This window comes from Palaemon carinicauda, chromosome 1 (genome assembly GCF_036898095.1).
Source record: "Palaemon carinicauda isolate YSFRI2023 chromosome 1, ASM3689809v2, whole genome shotgun sequence".
NCBI classification, from domain to species: domain Eukaryota; kingdom Metazoa; phylum Arthropoda; class Malacostraca; order Decapoda; family Palaemonidae; genus Palaemon; species Palaemon carinicauda.
The window spans coordinates 68,856,993-68,881,585 of record NC_090725.1 but is presented as its reverse complement, the minus strand read 5'-3'; the positions used below and the strand labels follow the sequence as shown (position 1 = coordinate 68,881,585).

General features: G+C 39.9%; 1 protein-coding gene across 3 annotated transcripts in view; it reads left to right on the top strand.

The window, feature by feature from the left end:
• The window catches only part of LOC137648750 (retinol dehydrogenase 13-like), a 1,058,070-nt gene that overhangs the window by 428,841 nt on the left and 604,636 nt on the right, over positions 1 to 24,593 (top strand). Inside the window, exons 1-2 of one of the 3 annotated variants that reach the window (XM_068381853.1) lie at positions 13,683 to 13,696; positions 22,281 to 22,435. In XM_068381853.1, the coding sequence (XP_068237954.1) occupies positions 22,303 to 22,435 (133 nt within the window). In that variant the 5' untranslated portion in view covers positions 13,683 to 13,696; positions 22,281 to 22,302. Of the gene's footprint in view, positions 1 to 13,682; positions 13,818 to 22,280; positions 22,436 to 24,593 lie in introns of those variants that run through there. The other 2 variants (XM_068381843.1, XM_068381836.1) reach the window with 2 other exon arrangements.

Sequence of the window (24,593 nt, the reverse complement as noted above, 5' to 3'; positions counted from 1 at the left end):
CTCTCTGGGATCTCATCTATTACACTGCAGTTCTTCATAGTATTCATCTTTATTTCAGGGTAATCATTCGTTAGTGTATAGCAAATTATAATACTCATATTGCAATGATTTTATTTAAACTGTGCGAGTAACAATCGGCTACTTACAGCTCTCTATTCCTTTAAAGCCTTTTCTTCTCTTGGTGTCATCATCTTCCCTACCCATTCTCTTCTAACTCCATCTGTTCTTCCTGAGTAGATATATATATATATATATATATATATATATATATATATATATATATATATATATATATATATATATATTCCTTGGTCTGAGAATTCTTTACCAATCCCTTTACAACGTGTGTCAGTTAGGGCCAAGAGATCCAAATTATATTTCATAAAGTTGGCCATCCTTTGCATTCAGATTTTCCTGGACAGTACCATTCTGTTCTTAGTACTAGAGTAAGTATGCAGTTCATTTTGATAGTAGGCGTCAATGATCTTAGATGCCAGGATGCCAGAAAACCTCAAATCAATCAATTATTCTAATAGGCATGGCTTAACAGTCGTGAGGCTCAATACTGCACAGTATTCTCGAAGTTTCATTCCATCTGTGACCAAGTGGTGGAATGATCTTTCTAATCGGGTAGTTGAATCGGTAGTTCAAACCTTGTAGCAAATGTTTTTTTATGTTATATATGAAAGATCTGTTTTAATAGTGTTACAGTTCTTAAAATATTTTATCTTTATAGTTCATTACTTCCCATGTAGTTTGTTTATTGCCTTATTTCCTTTCCTCACAGAACTATTTTCCCTTGTTGGAGTCTTTGAGCTTGCAGCATCCTGCTTTTCTAACTAGAGTTGTAGCTTAGCTACTAATAATAACAGCAAGATATGGAAAAACATTGCATACACTCGCTGATTTTAGCGGATGTTTTTATTACTATATATATCTGTGGACTAATCGATCATTATTTTGATAAATACACTCATTTTGATATTTTGTTTTATAAAAATCTCAATATTATGACTCTTGCAATCTCCCTCTTCAAACTAGAATTGCATAATGTTTTCATTTTACAGTTCAAGTGAACTAAGCTTGTGGGTGATTACCACGATGAATACTGTGCTGTTTTTTTTTTCTTTTATCTTGCCTATACAGTAGATAAGATAAGTGCATATATGTGAAATTTGTTGACGTAGTTGAAAGAAATTAGATTCCAAGACCTAATTATTGGAGGTGAACTTACGTGTGTTTGAATTCCTAAGCAGAGTTGCCATGTGTTACTTTGAAATACTCATTTTAATCCTTTTTTCAGGAAACATTAGCTGCAGTATTTCGAGCTAACATCAGAGTTCAGACTTAATATTAACCAATGATTTTCAGTCACCTATCTCCCCCATATAATAAAAAGCCAGTGTCGGGTTACATATATAAATATATATATATATATATATATATATATATATATATATATATATATATATATATATATATATGTATATATATATATATATCATTGGTGTCATGATGCTGAACGACAACCGCTCGGACAACAACAATTTCCCAAAAATTGCCCAAATTAGCGTGTTGTAGTTAAGAAAGGTGGAAGGGTCGCGTACACTAATATAGTATAATGGCCTCAATTACATCAGACACAATTCCTGCCAGTTGCATGCGTTTACTAATGCAAAAGGTTGTGGTGGCCAATATGGTAACGTCCCTGACTGGTGAACGCCAGACTGGGGTTCGAGTCCCGCTCAAACTCGTCAATTTCTTTGGTCGCTGCAACCTTACTATCCCAGTGAGTTAAGGATGGGGGTTTAGGGGAGCCTATAGGTCTATCTGCTGAGTCATCAGCAGCCATTGCCTGACCCTCCTTGGTCCTAGCTTGGGTGGAGAGGGGGCTTGGGCACTGATCATATGATATATGGTCAGTCTCTAAGGCATGTCCAGCTTGATAAGGCAATGTCACTGTCCCTAGCCTCTGCCATTCATGAGCGGCCTTTAAACCTTTAAAGGAGTTTCGTGGGAGAATGGGAAATTTTACATGTTGAAGAAGATAGCAAAGGTGTTTGAGCTCGCATGGTACGGGTGACCCTTCTGTGGGAACAGACTCAGGCATTCTTGGTTAACGCTTTTCCCGTGGGAAATATCTTGTCCCTCGCCTCCTTATCAGTAGAGAACCCTCCCTGTGCACTTTCTCACTTGCACCCTTTTTTGCACACGAAATGCACCTAAGTATACAGACCTCTCTCTCTCTCTCTCTCTCTCTCTCTCTCTCTCTCTCTCTCTCTCTCTCTCTCTCTCTCTCTCAACAGGCATAACAAATGTAGACTACAACAACCTCTTCATGCTTAGCACAAATTCGTCTAGAGGTAACTGATACAAACAGGAATTGTAAAGATACACCGCTCAATATGGTAATTTCTTTACATGCAAAATAGCAAATACATGGATCAGACATCCAACGGATGTAGTCAACAATAACACGGTAACCGAGTTCAAGAATAAAGTTAGACAAGACCAAAAAATTATCTTAACGTTTAAAACTAATTCGCTCTACCCAAGAGCAAATGGAATTTTTGCGGATGGACAAAAGTCTTTCAGACATTCAAAATCTTTCTCTCTCTCTCTCTCTCTCTCTCTCTCTCTCTCTCTCTCTCTCTCTCTCTCTCTCTCTCTCTCTCTCTCTCTCTCTCAACAGTATTTTATATCTTTTCCTTTTCCCAAGAGGTTGCTTTCATAGAGACTATTACTAAGACTAAAAATAAGAGACCACCTTTATTCATTGTCCCTTTATAATTACTGAACATGCCATGAAATACGCCTAAACCTCGTACATCTCTGTTATTCTGTATACATAAGCACAAATGTATTCTCAATCAATTATTTGCCTATATTTTGCATTCTCATTCTACTTTTCTTAATGTTTCTGTCATTTCATGCAATTCCAATTCGCTCAGCTTCAACATGATGTAGCTTTCCTCTTTTCTATTTCAAAGTTACTTCTTCCATTTTCGCAGTATTATTATTATTATTATTATTATTATTATTATTATTATTATTATTATTATTATTATTATTGTTGTTGTTGTTGTTGTTGTTGTTACTGTTTTTATTATTATTATTATTATTATTATTATCATAATTATTATTATTATTATTATTATTATTATTACTAGCCAAGCTAGAACCAAAGTTGGAAAAGCAGGATGCTATAAACCCAAGGGCTCCAACAGGGAAAAAATAGCCCAGTGAGGAAGGGATATCTCATAGGCCTCCTAAACATTATTTATTGCCACAGCCTTATCTCCAGTCATTGTAAACTCTTATTTCTTAGTTCCTATTCTATCGCGAGGAGTAACACTAGACTCCTGCCCATGATTACCTAACAGCTTCGTGGATGAAAGTACACGAACAGTTAGAGAAAATACAGCAGAGATGTGTTGATAAGAAAGGGGTCGAGAGTGTAGTGTTGTATAGTTGTAGTTTTCTGATCATATTGTATTAATTAGGCAATGATGCAGAAAATCGAAAAGCCTGAGGAGAAAGTTTGCTAGTATTTGTAAGAGGATGGAATTGAGGGTCATGAAAATAAATTAAAAACTAGAGCACATACACTGATAAAATTTTGCATTTAAAAACGGTAAAAGTTTGGCGACATTTATTCCAGGATTTTCACCGTTTTGAAAACGGTTATATTGACGTAAAAGATTGATATTGCGGTCACCAATCCGTAAAATATAATAACAAAAGTAAGGTAAAATTACGGTTCAGAACAGTATATTGTACGGAGAATTTCCGATGAAAATTATAGTTTTTTTCTAACAGTGTACCTTCGCCTATATCATGTTGTATATCATAAGATAGTCAATTGAATTACGCACATTTTGGCACGAAGTTCATGCAAATCGGATAAAAATTAAGCACGAAATAGCAAAAAGGCCATTTTGATCTTAACGTGACCTTTACCTTGATCTTTGGACCATTCACTCCCAAAATCCAATCAAATTTTCCTTGGGTCATGGTCAATCATCCCATTAAATTTCATAATATTCGGTCAAATAGTTTTTGAGTTATGCGAACACAAACAAACAGACATACAAACAAGTAAATACACAAATATGGGTAAAGGTATCGCTATATCATGTTGTATATCAAAAGATAGGCAATTGAATTATGCACATTTTGGCACTAGTTCATACAAATCAAATAAAAATTGGCAACGATATGGCAAACAGATGTGTTTGACCCAATCACTCCCAAAACCTAATCAAATTGTCCTTAGGTCATGGCCAAAAAATCCACTAAATATAAGATTCTGTCGAAAAGCTTTTGAGTTGTGCGAATCACAGACACACAGACATACAAACAAATAAATACTCGCTTATCAAAACATAACCTTCGCAACGAAGTTCATGAAGGTAATCAGAGAAATGTAGCAATGACTGTTAATAGAATTTGGTAGAAGATAGGTAACAGATAAATCGTACAGGTATTTGGGAGTAAATGAAGATTTGGTAGGATGAGAGAAGATATAATTCACAGAATATATGAATTTTGGTTATTAATGTAATTGTCTGGCAGAGAGAAATTTGGATGAGAAGATAGGTCTATTGAAGACCAAATAAAGTCTAAATATTTAAGGCTAGTGTACCCGAGCCATAAAAAAATACGTCTAAATATTTGTATAGAAATTCACACTCACGCACACGCACGCACACAAACGTTAAATCCTTCCCACCACATCACCTTTCCTAACTACAACCTGCAGGTTCGGCAATTTGTGAGTTTGTGGTTTCCATAAGAGAATAGTGATGATGTGTGGTGATAGATATATTAACATAAGTGCAGTCTTTTAATGGTAGGCCTCACTTCGGAATGGGGATTAGAGAGGATTACAAGATATCCCTTGATAGTTTATTTGACTTTTATTTGCAGGATTTTCCCAAAGTTTTAATTCGGCATTGAATGGCATTTCCAGCCCCATTGTCGGGCTGTGTGACCTATATTCTGTAAATTAACCCATAACATAGTTTAAAATATCAGAGCTTGTAATTTGTAAGATATTGAAAAGTAAATGGATACCAAAAACCATATAAAGTTGATTTAGAATTTCTCCTTTTTGCCAGATACATATGGTAACAATATATTGGATTTCCACAGACCATAAAAGATTACTAACAAGAGTTAAACTGAAACGCTAATGTCTTAATCAAGCTGATCATTCGCATAAGATGTAATATGTCATTGGCTGGATTCAAAATACAATCAGTATGACGTTGGTGTTTTCACCCTTTCAAGCAGCAGTATCTCTGAAGTTACAGTTTTAAAAAAGAAATCCTTAACTTGACACTGGGAATAACCTCTATCTGTCCCGCGCACATTCTTAGGTAACGCTTGACAACTGAATTCTAGTTGAAAATAATCTCCATGTGATTTATAGCCTCGTTTAACAAACTTTTAAAGGCTTATTTTATGTTATTTACCATGAACTTTTTCATAACCATCTTTTAACTAATTACAAATACATACATGGGGGATGGCTACAAGGAGGCAACTGAAAGGAAAGAAAAAAATAATCTCCCCTATAACATAAAGAGCAAGTGTTTGGCTATATATATGTATATATATATATATATATATATATATATATATATATATATATATATATATATATATATATATATATATATATATATATATATATATATATATATGTGTGTGTGTGTGTATATATATATATATATATATATATATATATATATATATATATATATGTATATATATATTTGATGATAATGTTTCACATTTAATCGTGTTTTTTCATATATTAATATAAGCCATAAATACATCTTAATATCGAATTCGCTCTGCCTCAGGATCAGAGACCCAAGGAGGAATTAACTTCTGGTCGGCCAAGAAGTAATGGGCTTTTGTAAAAAGGCTTCAAGCCCATGGTCGTCATCCATACACATCGTCATGAAGAAAGACGGCTCCCTACGCCCTTGTGAGGATTACAGGCGTCTGAACATGCAGACAGAACAGGATCACTACCTCTCTCCAACATCACCAATGTTACTTCCTACTTGCACAAAGTGAAAGTGTTTTCCATGCTCGACCTCCTGAAGGGGTACTATCAGGGTGCCCATGAACCCAGAAGATATCTTCAAGACCGCCATCACCATCCCCTTTGGCACATACACATTCAATTACTCCTTTTTTGGCGTTCGTAATTCTGAGGCCACTTTTCAACGCCTCATGGATGGCATCTTAGGGGACCACCCCTCTGCATATATTACATGGATGGCATACTTAGGTTCTCTTCCATCACCTATGCATCATTTTTGACCACCTACAACAGAACAGCCTTGTAGTCCGGTATAACAAGTGTACCTTTTGCACCAACGAAGTATCGTTCTTATAGCACCGCATCACTCCTGAAGTCCTCCACCCCCTCCCTAAGAAGGTATCTGCTGTTCAAAACTTCCCCACGTCCTAGACCATCAAAGCACTGCAAGAATTCTTGGGCATGATAAACTATTATCATCGGTACTTACCAGCCATCATTACCTCTCTTGCCCCCCTCTTTGCCTTCCTCAAGGAAAAGCCAAAACACCTGAAGTGGGGTCCCCTTCAGGAAGTAGCCTTCTTCAATGCAAAGAATGCCCTATCAACTGCTGCTGCTCTCACTTTTCCTATGCCACATGCCCCTCTCCTGCTCTCCACTGATGCCAGTAGCATCACTATTGTTGCAGTACTTGAGCAGGTGGTCAGTGACTCACCCCGCCCATTGGTCACCTTCAGTAAAAAAAACTATCCAAGGCGGAATCCAGCTACTCTACCTTCGACCACAAATTTCTGGCAGTGCATTTGACTGTCCGTCAATTTCGCCTGTTCATCATTTGTATGGACCAGATGCCCCTGGTGAACGGCTTCACTCGGCATTCCAATGCCTTGTCAACGCCGACATCTTGTCAATATCTAGTCCAGAAACACATTGGCTTCCATTCACCTGGGACTGGATTACAGCTCCTTGGCAGAAGCCCAATGAAAAGATCCATAGTACCATGCCTGTAAGACATCCTGCAAATCCCTCTATTAGGAAGATGTCGCCCTCAACAACTCCATCTTCACCCTCCTGTGTGATGTCAGTACGGCCATGCCTGTAAATACCTGCCCCATGCTCCGACAACTGTTTTATTTAATCCATGGCCTCTCACATCCCTCGTGCCAATCTGCTGCACATCTACTGAAGACGAAGTTCATTTGGCATGGCATTACCAAGGATGCTAAGGATTGGATCTGTGCCTGTACTTTGTGCTATACTTCAAAAGTCCATTTACACACGGATTCAGAAGTGGGCACCTTTCCTCAACCTCAGCATCGTTTTGCCCACATTCATGTCAACATAGTAGGCCACATCACAAGGTCACATTTACCTGTTTACTGTCGTTGACTGCTCCACTCGTTGCCATCCCCCATGCAAACTGTAACATCCGCCTCATGTACATCTGCCTTACTCTCATGATGGATAGCGAGATTTGGTATCCCTGAGGATAATGCTTCTGACAGGGGTATCACTTTCACCTCTCAATTATGGACATCATTAGTGAATCTCCTGGGTATTACCCTACATCAGACAACTGCCTACAACCCTGCAACCAATGGAATGGTTGAACGCTTTCATCACTCCTTCAAAACAGCTCTGATCTTCTGCTGCAATGACTCCAACTGCTTTACTCAGCTTCCATGGGTCCTCCTTGGATTAAGAACCACTATTAAGGACGTCCTGGGTTTCTCAGCAGCTGAAATGGGGTTTGTCATTTCTGCTGAATTTTTTTCATCTGAAACCTCCTCCTGACAATCCAGCACCTACTTTACGTTGTGGGAAAATTTACTCCATGCCACCAGACTTACAAGCACCCAACAAGCAACACATACTGAAAGATTTAAATACTGAAGCACATGTCTTCGTGCGCACCGATACTTGCAAGCCAACGCAAACGCCCCTTTACACGGGCCCTTTCCTTATTATCCATTACATGCCAAAGCCTTTACTTATTAACGTTTGTGGCAAATAAGAATTAAGTCGCCATTGATCGCCTAAATCCTGCGTATCTTCTTCAAGATGACCCGCCTACAGTTCACCTCTCTAGGGCAGGGTGCCCTATTTCACATGTATATCTATTTTAGGCGGGGTTGTATGTAATGCACTTGTATTTCATATATTGCTCATACAGTATATTGCAATTTTATTGCTCTTTCACCTACAGTTCGCCTCTCTAAGGCAGAACGCTCTATTTCCTATTTATGTCTGTTTTAGGTTTTCGCTTCGAGGTGTTTCAACATTATAATGCACATGCATTTCATACATGGTCATACAGTACATTGTAATGATATTGCTCTTTTTTCTCACTCTTTGGCATTGCTCTCTCCCGCACTGATATTAGTAAAACCTGTTTAAGCTTGCCATAGCATGTTTCATATTGTTAAGTTTTTATGCCATTATTATCCTTAACCGTTTGTGATGTGTTAATAAAGCCGTCATGTCCAGCCCGTCTTTCTGTTAAGACCAAGTCGCAACTTCCCAAACGGTATAACAATACTCTCACCAAAGGTTTCTCTTAATATCTAGTTCAATACCAAAATAAGTTATATTTCCCACTACTTAGATTCCATTTATGTGATTTGGCATATCCATTACATCGTATAGCTTATCATAATGTTACTATTATCTATATGTTTTTAGCTTGCATTTTTCTGTTTCTATTAAGCGCTAGATATTGTGATTATATTGTCTTCATAGTTTCTGCTATCAGATAAGAACAATAATTATATTCTCGCCCAGCTCCTACCTTCCTCTCCTGTTATATGTATTAAAAGGTATGTTATCAACTTAAACAGCTATCTTGACCCTGTGTATCACTGTGATTATAACACTAGTTGGCTACATTCAGTTTCTCTCTCTTTACCCTCTGTAATTGTCGCTGTGGCTATTTTATTCTTACAAAACTCCCATTAGGCTAATACCTCCTTTTTCATTAAGTAGAAAGCTTCACCATAGTCTATAGTCATTAATGTAAGTTATTCTTTATTCCTGTAGCTAGCTTCTATACAATACTGAAAGATCAAGATGTCTTTTGTTTTGCCTTATTCTTTAAATCTTTCTTGGCATTCATTATATTTCTCATTTTTTTTTCTTTTCAAATTTTCCCTTTTACTGCCATCATGAATTTTTTATATGATAACTTCAATGGGACTATGGGTCTTAGACCCGTGTCACTTGTCTTCTTTTCTTTTCTGTAATGTTTGTTTTTGGCCTTTTCTAGTTATCTCGTTTTTCTTCCGCTTCTAATTCCTTTTTATTTCTAACTTCCATTGCCTGTTTTATTATATTGGGTAACTTTTCTAGTTGGGGATTCTAATTCCCTTAATTCTATGCTACTGTTTTTAAATATTATCGATTTTCTCTATAGCTAAAGAAATGCTCTCTTGTATATAATTCCCTTAAATCTATGCTACTGTTTCTAAATTTTCTTAATTTTCTCTACAGCTAAACAAATGCTCTGTTTTATAATCTGCCTCTCTGCGCAATGAAAGTCTATCAATCTCATTTCTGTTTATATAATTTTCTTTGAAGTCTATGATGTTAATCCATGTCTTTATTACTATGACAACTTTCTTAGTGTTAAATTCACCCATGTGGGTATATTAGAGGATTTTGTGCATGAATTTAATATTCTATGTATTTCTGAAACAAAATGTGACCAAGTGGATGAGGATGCTATTTCAGGTTTTTGTTCATTTGCCATGTCTAAGAAGAACAACTCGTACAAATACGGAGGTGTGCATGGTTTATGTGTATTTGTAAAGGAACACTTGGCAGACCAAATTAATACTATTGATAGCATGACATGTGACTCAATATTTTAGTTTAAAATAGGCCATTCATTGTTAGGTGAAACTTTTATACTTGGCTCAGTTTACATTTCCCCATGAAAGGTCTATATTTCATGAAAAGGATGTTTTTGATGACCTTGCTAGTGACATTATAAATAACAAGGTAACTTATGATTGCCCTATGGTTTTGATAGGCGATTTTAACTCAAGAACTGGCTTAGCCACAGATTTCATCGATTTTGAAGAATCCGAGTCGCAGGTATTCAACTAATTGAGGATGATTTTTTTTTTTACACAAAGGCCAAGCTAGATTTGCTGAATTTTGTTATTAACAGATACAATAAATCTCAAATTATGAATAACAATGGTAAAAGTTTATTAGAAATATGTTAAAGTTTAGATTTAAAAATAGTGAATGATAGAATGGGGGAAGACTACGGTGTTGGTGATTTCACATGATACAATCATAATGGTAAAAGTGTTGTTGACTACATTTTGGCTTCCCCGAATTATTACCCAATGTTAAAATGTTTTGTGTGTATGACTTAGACAGTTGTTTATCAGATAACCATTGTGCAATCTCTGTAACCCTAACTGCTAAAAATAACAACTTTTATGTCAATATAAACCAATCTGTTGGTGCAAATGAACTTGAACAGTGTAGAGATCTTTCCCAAAGCAGTATCTACTTGAGAACCAAATGGGACCCCTAATTCGAGAAAGATTATAGCGTATCCTTTAGTGATGATGATATTATTTTCTTAAATAACAAAATGGATAGTCTCAATTTGAAATCAGCAACACAGGTTGAAATTAACGACATAGCTAAAGACCTTTGTAATCTATACCTGGAGCCTGCAAGAAAACTTGGTATATGTGAAAAACAAAATCCCTATTGTAAAGGGCCCCAACAAAACCCCAACTCAAAAAATAAACCCTAGTTTGACCCTGATTGTAAAGCTAAAAGAGGTGAATATATGAGGATAAAAAATAGGCTCAGGAAAATTAAAACTGATGAAATGAGAGCTGAACTTAAAAGTAGATCCAAGGAATACTAAAGGTTCATAAAAAAAAGTCTTTTAAGGGGTACAACCGTAAATTTCAAAAAATTTGAGGAACCTTAAAGATTCTAACCCAAGAGTTTACTGGGATATTTTATCCAATGCTAACTAACAACAAGAAAAGTAGGTAAAATTACAATGAACACTTTTATGCAATATTTAAAAAAGCTCGGTCAAAAACACAATGAAAGTATACTGGAGAATAGTTCCTTTGATCCCAGAACCATTAATCACTCTAATAATGAACTCATCAATAGGCTATTTTCCACCCTAGAAGTAAAACGGTCAATTAGTAAATTGAAGAATTTATAAAGCATGTGGAATTGACAGTATCCTTAATGAATATCTTAAGAATTGTCCTGAGTCTGTCATAAATATTGTAGTTAATATGTTTAATATTTTACTAACAACCGGAATAGTGCCATCTGACTGGTGTATAGGTATGATCAAACCTCCGTATACGTTAAAAACCTGTTATTCTTACCTTTGTGTATATAATGTATTGTATTGCCAAGTGTAGTATTTTGCCTTTATTTGGACCAAAAGTAAATAATTATTGTAAATATGAGCTGTATATGTTGTGGTCAATAAAATATCTATATCTATCTATAAAAGGAAAGGTTCTATTGATGACCCAGATAACTATCGTGGCATTACACTATTAAGTTGTGATGGTAAACTCCTTACAGCTTGATCTAAAGGATTGCCTTTCTGCCTAGGCCTACTTGGAGGGTGCTGGTATCTTAGGAACAGAACGGGCAGGATTCAGAGAAGGCTACAGCACACTCGACCATATATTTCTTCTTCATTCTCTCATCGATTTATATCTGTTCAAACACAAGCGAATTTATTGTGCCTTTGTAGATTACAAAAAAAGCATTTGATTTAGTGGATAGATCATCTCTTTGGTGTAAGCTAATTTCTTCTGGTATTAATGGTAAGGCCATCACTGTTTTATATATATATATATATATATATATATATATATATATATATATATATATATATATATATATATATATATATATATATATATATATATGAAAATGCTAAATCCTGTGTCAAAGTAGGTAATTCAATTTCAGAATTTTTCTCATGTTATATTGATGTAAGACAAGAAGAAAACCTGTCGCCTCTTCTATTGGCTCTGTACTTAAACGATTTTGAACAATTTGTTGGTAGGAAGTACAGAGGACTTGATTTATGTGCTTCTGAAATACGGAAAACCTCAGTGATGACGATGTTGAGGTGTTCTTAAGAATGTATATCCTTTTGTATGCTGATAATACTATTGTTATGGCTGAATAAGCTAAAGATTTGCAATTTGCTATAACTGCTGTGTATGAATATTGTGAATCCTGGTACCTAACAGACAACACCACTAAGACAAAAATAGTTATATTTTCTAGAGGCAAAGTCAGATCACATCCTCCTTTCATGTTTGGTGATGCAGAGCTGGAAGTAGTGGATGATTATGTATATTTAGATACAACTTTTAATTTCAATGGTTCACATTACAAGGGCATAAATCAACAGGTTACACAGGCCAGAGAGCAATGTATAGTCTGCTGACAAAGGCCAGAAAACTGTCCTTACCAGTGGATATACAATGTGAACTCTTTGACCATATGGTCACCTCAGTTCTTTTATATGGGAGTGAAATTTGGGGGTTCCAAAAGCTAGACAAGGTTGAGATTGTTCATAGAAAGTATCTAGAAAGTATTCTTCAAATAAAGAAACAGTCAGCAAATTGTATGGCTTACGGAGAACTTGGTCAATTTGGTTTAACAAGCAAAATTGAAAAGAGAATGGTAAACTTTTGGATAAGGATCAGTCAAGATAAACAACATAAGTTATCCCACACCATATATTTACTGTTAAGAAAGTTACATGATAGCAATGAATTCAAGTCGAATTGGATTGTAAAAATTAAAAGTATTCCAGACACGTGTGGTATATCTGATATCTGGAACAGCCCATGTAAATTTAATAGTAATTGGGTTAGGAAATGTGTTGATCTCAGAATTTGTGATATAGATAAGCAGAATTTATTATGTGAAATTAATGAAAATAGGTTATGCTCTAACTATAAAGTATTTAAGACTGAATTAGGGTTAAGAAAATATTTAACAAAACTGGATTATACGGATTGGAAGTATCTCAGTAGATTTAGATGTGGTAACTATAGGCTTCCTGTTGCTGATAAGCGATACTCTGCTTCCAAAGGAACAAAAACATGCCCAATGCGTAATACCCGGGAAGTGGCCGATGAGTACTATTATACTCTGGTGTGGCCTTGTTTTAGTAGCCCCAGAGAATTGTATATAAAAAGATATTATTACACTAGACCAAATAGTGTAAAGTTTAGTCAATTGTTAAAAATAGAAAATAAGAGAGAATTGTGCAATCTAGCAAATTTTATAAACAATAATAGAACAGTTTTAGTTATATATTAGTTTTTTATCTATTCCACATGGGCTCATGTCCCCATTATACATGGCATATATGGGTATACGGATATATGCACAGCATTATATAGATGTGTGAATAGGAGTAGTTTTGCTTTTTTTTACTGCCATCTTGCACTATTATTGTAAGTCAAATTATAATTTTGTATATTTTTTTAATGTACTCTTCGCTAGGGTTAATAATATCCTTAAATCCTTAAAATCCTTAAATTTACAAACCTCAACTTCGTCATTAGAAAATTCCGCAGAAGAAGATGGCAGGCCGGTCGTTGCCAGGTATGTAAATATTGGCGGTGTTTTTCAAGAGTATTTTTTTGGTGGGTGATCTGATACGTCGCGTTATTTTTAGCAATATGAACTATAACCCCTGAGACTAATAGCTTAATAGACATAAACGGTAAGCTTGTGTTTGATTTAGATAAGGCTTTAGGGTACTTGATTTTTCTGAAATGATTTTACCATAGGATGGGGAACTTCGTTTCAGAAATATCTTTTTATAGTTTATATATGACATATCTGTTTTTGACGTTGTTACTGTTTTTAGAATGATTTATTGTTAATTTGTTCTCATCATTTATTTATTTCCTTATTTCCTTTCCTCACTGGGCTATTTTTCCCTATTGGAGCCCTTGGGCTTACAGCATCTTGCTTTTCCAACTAGGGTTGTAGCTTGGCTAGTAATAATAATAATAATAATAATAATGAGATACTGGTAGTAGGTTTGGCTAGTCACAAACTCATAACAGATATCTGTATTCAACATAAGCCGTCCTTATTATACTATGGGAATATATTTTTAATGGTCAGAAGAAAGCCTTGGAAGGTTGTGTTTAGAGTAAGGTGTCATAGTTCTGTCTGAGGAATGGGGTAGTTTGTCGAACCTCGGGCTCTCATTTGTTGTATATGTAATTGGCATAAACTTCAGATACATTTTCATTTTGGGGGTGTATGTATCATAGCGGCCATCTGTATGTATTATTATGGCTAACCTAGAATACGGCAGTATAAAGGGGTCGCAGGAGGGCGTCAGGCCCCCCTCCCCCGCCCCCGTTAGCTAAGTAGGTAACGCGCACGGATTGTAGGTTAGGTTAGGGGGAAAGTTTCGATTAATTGATGTCCATTTTTAATCCACGGGGAGAGGAACTGGCCATTAATATACAAAGACTCCATATTTTGTTTAACTTGTTTGAAAATGCAATAGTATGAAGCTAATTTTATGATATACGAAACAATATAATTTTGTGTTTCCTTGCCTGAAATGAAACTAGTTAGGAAGCAAACACAGGGTTAAAACTCAGAAACTTAGTCTTAGGATAAGCAAAGGATAGGGTGGTCCAATGCAAAGGGGGTTCGCATGGGGTAGCGTAACTCCACCCCCGGGAGCTAAGTAGGTAAGGATACGGCTGCTAGGTTAGGTGGGTGGGGTAAAGTTTCACTTACTGTCGTGGAATAATTTTGAACAGAAAATATGTTTTCCTGTAGTAAATAATGGGTTTTAACCGAATTTGACCTTCATTTCAATCGCAAACAAACAGAGCAAACAGTTTGGTTAACTTCGCTCCACACAGAAGTTAGTCAAACTGGCTCTTCTGTTTGGTTGCGATTGAAATGAAGCTAAATTCGGTGAAATCACGTTATTTGCTACAGATAAATATTTTCTTTACAAAATGATTTACTCTAAATATAAAGGTTCTTGTCCTGCCTTGGGGTTGTTTCGCTCGCTGAAAAATAAAAACATCAAGCTCCGTATGTATTGGCAAGAGGTAATGTTGAGCTGCGAATGCTAACTTTAGCAATGTTTTACCCTAAATCTAATGGTTTCCCCGACGGTAATTACAGTAATACCAAGGGGAATCTTAGGATAGGTGGTATTCTTGTGTTTGTTTTCCTTTTAAAATATGGTTTTTCAGTCAACTTTTGGTATTTTAAAGTGTCTAAAATTTAAAAAATATGGGTTTCTCCCAATTATTTGCATAAGATCAGTTCAAAGGAATTATGAATAAACCTGGAACACTTCTTATTTTCTTCATTAGGAATATTGTGCCATAGTAAATATTTACTGACCCAGTCTGTCCCAACCAATTACAAAGGTACCACGCCTGCTAACTACTCTTATTAGAGGTAACTGATGGGATGGCCGGATCGTCATTGTGGAACCTTCATAACTAAGGTTGTGGTAGATCCTCACCCTTTGTGTCCAATTTACAGAGGACACTGCTGCACTTCGTATTCCCCTTGTGATATGTTAAGGGAGTAGTTGCCCTCCCAGTAGTTGATATTCCAACACAGAAAGAAAAAGAAAAAAAATTGTGGTCGTTCTTCTTTGGCTTCGCCAGTGCCTTCAGTCTTCTGAATCTCAACACTCCAGATCTTCTTTCTTTAAATTGCCCTTATTTACTGTAATCAGTTAGATTATTGGGTAGTTACCGTCAAGAATTTGCTTCTTTTAAAAGTTTTTCTCCAGCTCCTTGTTGATTCAAATACAGGCTACAGGCAGTTTTAGTCCTGTCCTTAATGTTCGTTCTTGCAATAGGCTAGCCTGTGTGTTCAGATGTTATTTGTCCAAAGTAGCCCTATATTTTACATTTACTTTAAAGGCTGCTTTTTTAGTCCTATACAGCAGGGGAACTGAACTTTTTACAGGACCTCAACATTCATTTTATCATTTTCATTCGAAGGCATTCAACATTTCACACTGCATGTTGCTCGTTTATTGTTAATTCCACACTATAAAAGTACTAAGAGAAAAAAAAAGTTTTCAGTTTCTTCTTGAAAGCCTTAATATCTTCAGTCTCGAATGTCTAGTGAGAGCTTATTTCTGGTTTCTTTTAGTCAAGCAAATCTTATGCAAAGGATGGTCAACAAGGGATTTTGAATGCTGAAAAATGGAAATACAGTAAGTGATTAATAGAGATGTGCTAAGTACTGTACTAGGCAACATTGGCTTTTCCTTCTCAGGAACTTTCCAACTTAACCTGACCCTAAGACTATGGTTTCCCCATAGATCTTCCCCATCATTCTGAGATGAGAGCTGTTGTGATTTGAAATTTAATTGAAAAAAATAATTTTTGTCCCTATGCAAACTATACAAATTATTCGCTCTTTACTACGGATATAGATATATTGTTCCGAAGTAGCTGGAAAATTAGCCATAAACTTTTTACGTGAGGTAAATAACCCACCGCTAGTTAGCTGGGGGTAGACCAACCAATCCGCTCTGAAGAGAGCTGACGTGCTGTCTTTCTCCCTTTGAAAACCTATTTAAAGATGCTGTAAACTCACTTTTCTTTTTCTTTTTTCAGGTGTGATTGGTCATATTGAGGACTACTAAGATGCGGATTTCTCTTGTCATTGAAGGGAGACTGATCCTCATTCCCTTTGCCCTGGGTGCAGACAACATTCGTGCAGGTGTTTCCCTATGCAGAGTGTCAGGAGTGGCCATCCTCCCAGTGGGAGCAGTACGATAGGCAACAGAAGAAGTCTAAAAGGGATTCTTCTCTCTCTTGGTCGTCCGCCCAGGCTTGCGATACCCCCGGGGTGAACATGCCAGCTCAACTTGCTCAGTATACTGGGCACACTCAACGATCTCGGCAGAAGAAACGTGTTCGCACTGTTCCTCCACTTTTAGAGGAAGGTCACACTTCTCGCCAACACGAAAGGGCTTCCTCTCTAGAGTGCTCTTCCCCTTGAGTTCCTCGTAAGCAGGCATTAGACTCTTTTATGCCTAGCTCCAGCTCTGATCTAGGCCTATCTTTCTCCTGAATGTTTGTTTGACTCCTCTGTTTCGTCTACGAATACGATTGCCCCAAAGAGCTTCCCTTATGCATACAGTATATGGGAGATAAGTAGATCGGGGTTCTATACTGTATTCATCACCCACTCTCTCCTCATGATCGGCCCCAATGTGATTGGCCGCAGCAAGACGGGTTTCTGTGTTCATAATCTCCATGTGCTCAATCTCCAAACACACTATCACAGTGTGTTCAGTCACAATGTGAATGGTCTCCTTGCAATTGAATACCAAGTATTAAGACACCACATGATTGGGCCCCTCTGTTACTCTTCACAAGATCAAAATTCTAGTTTCTCAAGGCATTCTGATCATCGTTCACCTGTTCTTTCCTGTCGACGTCAGTCAACGCAGCGAGACCTTCCAACTCGCTAGGGTAGGACTACATCTCGAGAGTTCTCTTCATGACTTGACTGTTCTTTGACTCTTATCTTCCTATGCGTTGAGACTTTTCAATGCGTCCACATGATAGATTCTGTATAACGTCTGGACAACCTGGTCACCTCAGTAGGGTGGACCAAAAAGGGTAGGCATCTGATTGTCACCATCCTCGAGATGGAAGCAGCCTTTTGAGGCTTGCAGACATTCCAAGAACATTTGAGAAGGCACTCAGTAGTGCTGATGAGTAACAGCACAACCATAGTGGCTTGCATCAAAGAGCAGAGAGGCACGCTCCTGTGCTCCTTTGGGAAGCTGATGAGGCAGATGCACATCTGGGTGGCATTCCACGCCATAGAATTGTCAGGGAGGTAAATTCCGGTCAAGAGGAATGTGCTAGTAGACAAACTCAGCCACCAGGCACATGCTATAGTAGAGCGGTATGTCCTCAACTTACAAACATTCGGAGGTACAAACACAAATCAAACTGAAATCATAAATCTCAGATATTGTATCATCAGTTCATAATAATATACTGTAATAAAACAATATTATATAATCTAATGCAGTAAGCAAGATAACATTTGCAATATAAAACAAGACTACTTGTTGACTTGCAGCTGAATATAGCAGGCATGTGAGTTTGGTGAATCCTACCCTAGGCCAAAATTTAACTCTCATCAGCTTCTTTGAAACACTTAAGTTTGTAAATTAAGGAATTTCTGTATATCATCCAGTTGCAGGAAGGCTTCTTGCTGTGTGAGGTTCTTCGGGGGTTGACCTGTTTGCCACATGGCTGAACAGGAAACTCCTCCCCGTGTTTAGCACCTCTCGTTCCAGACACCCATGGGATCACCTGGACGTTTATACCTTTCCACCCACTGTTCAACCTGATTCAGTCGGTGACCAACAGAGTATTGATTATGCCAGGAATCAGGGTGACTTGGAGGCTCCCAGATAGCCTCATGCCAAGTGGTATCTTAATCTGTTTGCTCTTTTGGTCGAAATCCTGAGAGAGCTACCCCTGTGGCCCACTCTTCTTTAGCATAGATCATGGATTTCCTCGTCTTCCTTCACCAAGAGAAGCGTCTCTCAGTCGTGGCCATTGAAGGCTAGTGCTCAACCTCGAGTACAGTATAGGCATTTTACTGAAGAGTATAGATCACTCTGCTTTCTGGGAGTTATTTATGGTCGTGGGGAGCTTTGAGCAGTTTGTCCACCCCTGGACCCCAGATTCCTGAGATGGGACGTGATCTTAGTGCTCAAGGCTCTTATGCATAACTTATTTTAATCTGTTTGCTCTTCTGGTCGAAGTCCTGAGAGAGCTACCCCTGTGGCCCACTCTTCTTTAGCATAGATCGTGGATTTCCTCATCTTCCTTCACCAAGAGAAGCGTCTCTCAGTCGTGGCCATTGAAGGCTAGTGCTCAACCTTGAGTACAGTATAGGCATTTGACTGAAGAGTATAGATCTCTCTGCTTCCTGGGAGTTATCTATGGTCATGGGGAGCTTTGAGCATTTTGTCCACCCCTGGATCCCAGATTCCCGAGATGGGACGTGATCTTAGTGCTCAAGGCTCTTATGCATAACTTATTTGAGTTTTTAAGGGTATCAGATGGGGATCTGACTTTGAAGACTATCTTGCTACTAACCTTAGCATTAATGGAGAGCATGCGAGTTGCACAGTCTCTCCTAAGACTCAGAATCCAGCATCGCAGACCCCAGGTTTGAGTTCTTCGCCGTCTCCTCCCTTGATGCATGATATCCTGGTCCTGGATAAAGATTGCCGGGAACACATACAGTAAACATTTTGGAGATGAGAGCAGCCTCTTTAGCTCTCCAAGAGTTTTCGCTCTTCTAGCAGGTCACTCGGTTATGTTGATGAGCGACACCACCACCGAGGTGTCCTACGTCTACATACAATGAGGTACTACAGTATGTCTCTGCAGCTGCGCCATCTAGTAGTGAGGACTAACGAATGGGTAGAGGACAAAACGACTAAGCTTTCAGCCCGGAAAGAGGAATGTGGTAGCAGACAAGTTGAGCAGGAAGACTCAAGTAGTCGGTTCAGCGTGGTCTTTGTTTCATCCAGTAGCGACGGATATCCTAATTTTGTGGGGTACCGTGATGATAGACTTCTTCGCGACATGTCTGAACAAAAAGCTCCTGAGCTACTGCTCTCCCATGTCAGACACAGAAGTGGCATTGGATGATGCATCTCTGCACCCTTTAGGTGGCCTCGACACTTATTCTTTTACCTGAATCGAGTCGGGTACACTCCCAACCTTTTGTTAACGGCCCTAGCAAAGAATCAAAGAGTATTGCCAATTCCCCCAATCTTCCATGTCAGCCTCTCCACAGGATTTTCCATAATGTTCCGAGATATCTTCATCTTCATTTGTGGAGGTTATAAAGCATCTTCTCTCTGAGATAGGCTTTTCTCGAGAAACAGTGCAACGGATATCTGGATATCTCTGAAAATCCTCGGCAGCTGTCTACCCATGTTTAATAATTGGTGTCATGGAGAGGTATCTCTCCTCTCGGAGCCTCTATACCATGGATTACTGCCTTTTATATTACCTCCATAAGGAGAAACTGCTGCGTTTCAGTGGTAGAAGGCTATCAGTAGGCATTGAGCCAAGTCTTTACACTAAAGGGAATAGATATTTCCTCTTTGGAGGAAATTTCTATGCTTTTTAGGGGTTTTGAGCAGACCTGCCCTCCAGTTGAGGTGAGCCCTCCTTTCTGGAATGTGGTAAAGGCGTTTTTTTTCTTAAAGTTAGCGCCCTATGAACCGTTGAGCGAGCTTCAAACAAGACTTCACCCTGAAGATGATTTTCTTGCTCACTTAGGCTTTGTCTAAACAGCAGTCTGCATGGGTTCTCCTTCAACATCACACATTGAGGGTCGTAGAGGACTGATTGCAGATTTCTATCTTTTCAAGTTATGAGTCGTAGGGATGTAACTGATGACCTTGACCAACTTTTACCTTGTCCTGTGAGAGCTCTAAGGTTCAATCTGAAATTTACTAGGACCATATGGCCTCGGCTACAACACCTTTCCTTAAGTACAGGAAGAACCGAGAAGATCTCTTTAAGAACATGATCTCATTCTGGTTGAAGAAAGTGATTTCTTCAGCGGAAGGATCACAAGTTAGAGCTCATGACGTGATAGGTATACAGTAAGCACTTCTCTGGCATTCAGGAGGATTTTCTCTATGATGCAGGTTCTCCAAGCCGGGTTGTGGAAGCATCAAACGACCTTCTCCACCCACTACGTGCGGGATGTGACCCACAGGTCCCCAGACACTTTTGCTCTATGATTTGTTGTAGCTGCTCAGCAGATGGTATAAGCTACCTTGGCTCTTCTCACAGGACCTGTAACTGCAAGTCGAGGGCTGAGGTTATGTGAAACACTGGGATGAAAGTGAAAAATGACTAAATTTTTCTTTTCCTTTCAATCTTTTCGTTCCTTTGGGTACAACATCGGAAGGTCTCTTCAACTGGACTTGATCTCTGAATCAGGGAAGTCCAGACTGCTTGTAGGTAATCCATGCTCAAGCACGGGAGAGTCTTTTCCCAACGACCCTCATGAAGGGGAGTGTGATGTAGCCATGGAACTCCACATAAGATAGTACTGTATTCAAGGTGCAACATCTTCAAATGCGTTACTTGCCAGGCTTACTACACAGTATTCCGCTGATTCTCCTGCAGCAGTTCACGAGGTGTAAGAAACCCTTAATCTCTTATGCATCTGAGATGTTCGAGTTTTGGGTCTCTGGGTTAAGCTTTCAGCCAATTGGTAAAGGGTACTAACCATCTAAGGACGAGTCTCCTTTAGTAAAGAACGATGGTTTGTGTAAGGGTAGGCACCAATCGCAAATTTTTAAGCAATGTGTATTTTTGCTAACTATACAAACCAGTGTCCTTTACTAAAACTTGCCTTTCATCACCAGCCCCCGACAAAGTCCCAGGCTTCATTCAAAGTGAATTGTCAGTGAGCAGGGGTTGGTGCGGTCGCCTTCCTGCTACTGATAGATAATTAACTGTTGTATACACCTTGTTATAATTTATAATTGTCATGTTCCAGGTTTGCTGTTATCTTTTCTCCAACAGTAAAGGGCTCATGTTTGTTTAGCTAGGGAAAATACAAATTACTTTAAGAATTTGTAATAATACCTTCTAAAGTTTTTATACAGTATTACTAAGAAAAGTGGATAACTAAATCATAACATAACTGTTACTTAACCTAACAGTACATGAAGACTTCTCACTTCATGAAGCTGAGCAAGGAACATGTTAGCAGCTCGGCAACAGGAATAAAGATGCCGTCTTGATGCAAATTAATGCCAAGTAGCATTGTCTGCAGTATCAGTATTGGTTGTCATTGGTGACTTATCATTGGTTACCTGAGGATTTTCAATATTGGAAGTTCTATGACGGGATCCATGGGTCAGCCTTATATACACTGAGTCCGTGCTTTGCATGTTGAAACACTGGCCCTGGAACTGGGGAGACAATATTTCATTGGTGTTTTTGTCATAATAGATTCCTTGTTCTACTTATTTGCTTGAAAATCACTGGAGACCACTCATCACATCAACCCCCCAAAATAAGTAATTTTATTATTGAAATTATTTTTTTTTATAGATTTTCTCTGTAATTGGTTTTAATATAGTATATTTTATTTTTAGGAACTTCTTCTCTAAGGCCAAAATGTGGTATGTGATTATAATAGCAGTAGTTGTAGTGGCAGCTCTGCGTGTTGCTTGCAGCTGGCAATCAGAGCAGTGTCATTCTAAAAGGAGGCTGGATGGCATGACTGCTTTAGTCACTGGAGCCTCATCTGGTGAGTAAGCTATTGTTTACTAGTTGTTCCGTAACCGAAATACAAACCACGCTATTTACAGAGGGTTTACCTTTTAGCGCAGCTGAAATGACGAGCCAATAGTTTTAACGAGGGTTAATTACCCCCGCGCTAGTTAGCGGGGGGTGGGGAAGGGTAGCTTGCTACCCCTCCCCCCTCCACACACCGGTGACTTGCTTCACTTCACTTTTGGCTCGGCGGTGATCAGACGTGTCTGCTCATCGCCCTCGTGACAGCCTTTAATTTTCTGCTTTTTCTTTTCAGCGTGTGTGTTGGTTGGAAGTTGACCTTCAGTTATTTCTTTACAATGCGTACATGCCCTGGAGTTGCCGGTCGTCCTTGTGGGACTTTCATGTCGGATGTAAATACGGATCCGCACACCCTCTGCCCTCAATGTCGGGGCCGACGGTGTGACCAGGAGGACATGTGCCGTGAGTGCAGGGAGTGGTCTGCCTCCCAGTGGGAGAGGTTTGGCTGTCGGCGTAAGAAGTAGTCCAAGAGAGACCGTTCTCCTGCGGGGTTAGCCTTGAAGGAGGAAGGTTCTCGGGACTCTTCTTCCGCCGCCCAAACCTCCTCCTAAGCTCCCCCTCGTCCGCCTCCTAAGGAGAGTCGGCCGAGTGGGAGCGCAGGCCCTTGTTCTGTTTCCCGACCTTCGGTGGGGGGAGAGGGCGTCGCCTCCCATAGCGAGGCGGTTCCCCCTCCTCCCCCGGGGGAGGTTATTGATAATGCCTTATCCAGTGATGATCTTTTACAGATTTGGTCGTCCCTGGGGCTTAAGGGCTTGCCCTCCAGGGTCGCTCTTATTGATCTTGTCTCGTTGGGGGCCGCTGTTAAGCAGTCGCCGGCGGTAGCAGAGGTAGACCCTCTGTCTATTGTCGACGTCGTGGTGACAGAGGCCTCCGACGTGGCTGGGCCTTCCGCCGCAGGTGCTGTTGCGGGTGATGGTGCTAAAGACTCTCCTCCTCCTTCCGTACATCCTTCGAAGGGGGAAGTGAGTCCTTCGGTCTCGGCTGCTGCTCAGCTTCCTTCTGAGGGAGGTGCTTTAACGGAGACTCCCCTTCGGAGGACCGATGGTCCCGACGATCTTCCCCGAGGCCGCCTCCGCCGTAAGGCTCACCGTCCGCTACGCCACAAGGGCCTCCCTTCCCCTTACAGGGGGACTAAGAGGCGCCTTTTTGGGTCTTCATCCTCCGGGGGGGACTCTCCTCGTCAGCCTCAACCTACAGCTCCGCCCTCCTTGAACCTCTCTGCAGACCGCTCACCATCTCCTGCCAGATCTTCGCCTTCTGGAGAACTCGTCACCCGACGGGCAACGGTCCCTTCGGGGCTAAGGGATCCTTCCCTTACGCGAGCAGTGCTAGCGCACAAGCGCTCTCCTGCTCGCCAGCGCTCTCCTGATCTTCAGTGCTCTCCTGCTCGCCAGCGCTCTCCTGATCTTCAGTGCTCTCCTGCTCGCCAAGACTCTCCTGCTCGTCGGCTCTCTCCTGATGTTCGCCCCCCTCGCCAGCGCTCTCCTGCTCGTCAGCTCTCTTCCGAGCGTCAGCGCTCATTTGAGGACCATCGCCCTGCGGTCTCTGACCACCCTTTAGTTCCTGCTGAACTCCCTGCTCACCATCTGCCTGGTCCTGTGGCTACGCAACATCGTGCTGCGCGTGTGTCAAAAACACATGTTTGCCAACGCGCCAGCGATCTCCCAGTTCCTGCTCGTGAACGCGCCGCGCCACCTGTCCTTTCACATGACACGCGTCGACCTTCTGCTCGCCAGCGATCTCCAGCTCGCCAGCGATCACCTACGCGCCAGCGATTACCTCCTCGCCAGCGTTCACCTGCTTGCCAGCGCGCACAGGCGATCTTAGTATCGCCTATTCAACAGCGACAGCTAGCGCGCCTACGTTCTCCAACGCTCCTGAAGGAACATGGTTCGCCAGCTTCTAGCTCGCAATCGCGCGATCGCCCGCCTGCGCATGCTGCTCGCTCGCCATTGCACGATCGCCCTCCTGCGCATGCTGCTCGCCATCGCTCGACCCTGCACGATCGCCCTCCTGCGGATGCTGATCACCATCGCACCCCATCACGCGATCGCCCACCTGCGCATGCTGCTCGCCATCACGCGATCGCCCTCCTGCGCATGCTGCTCGCC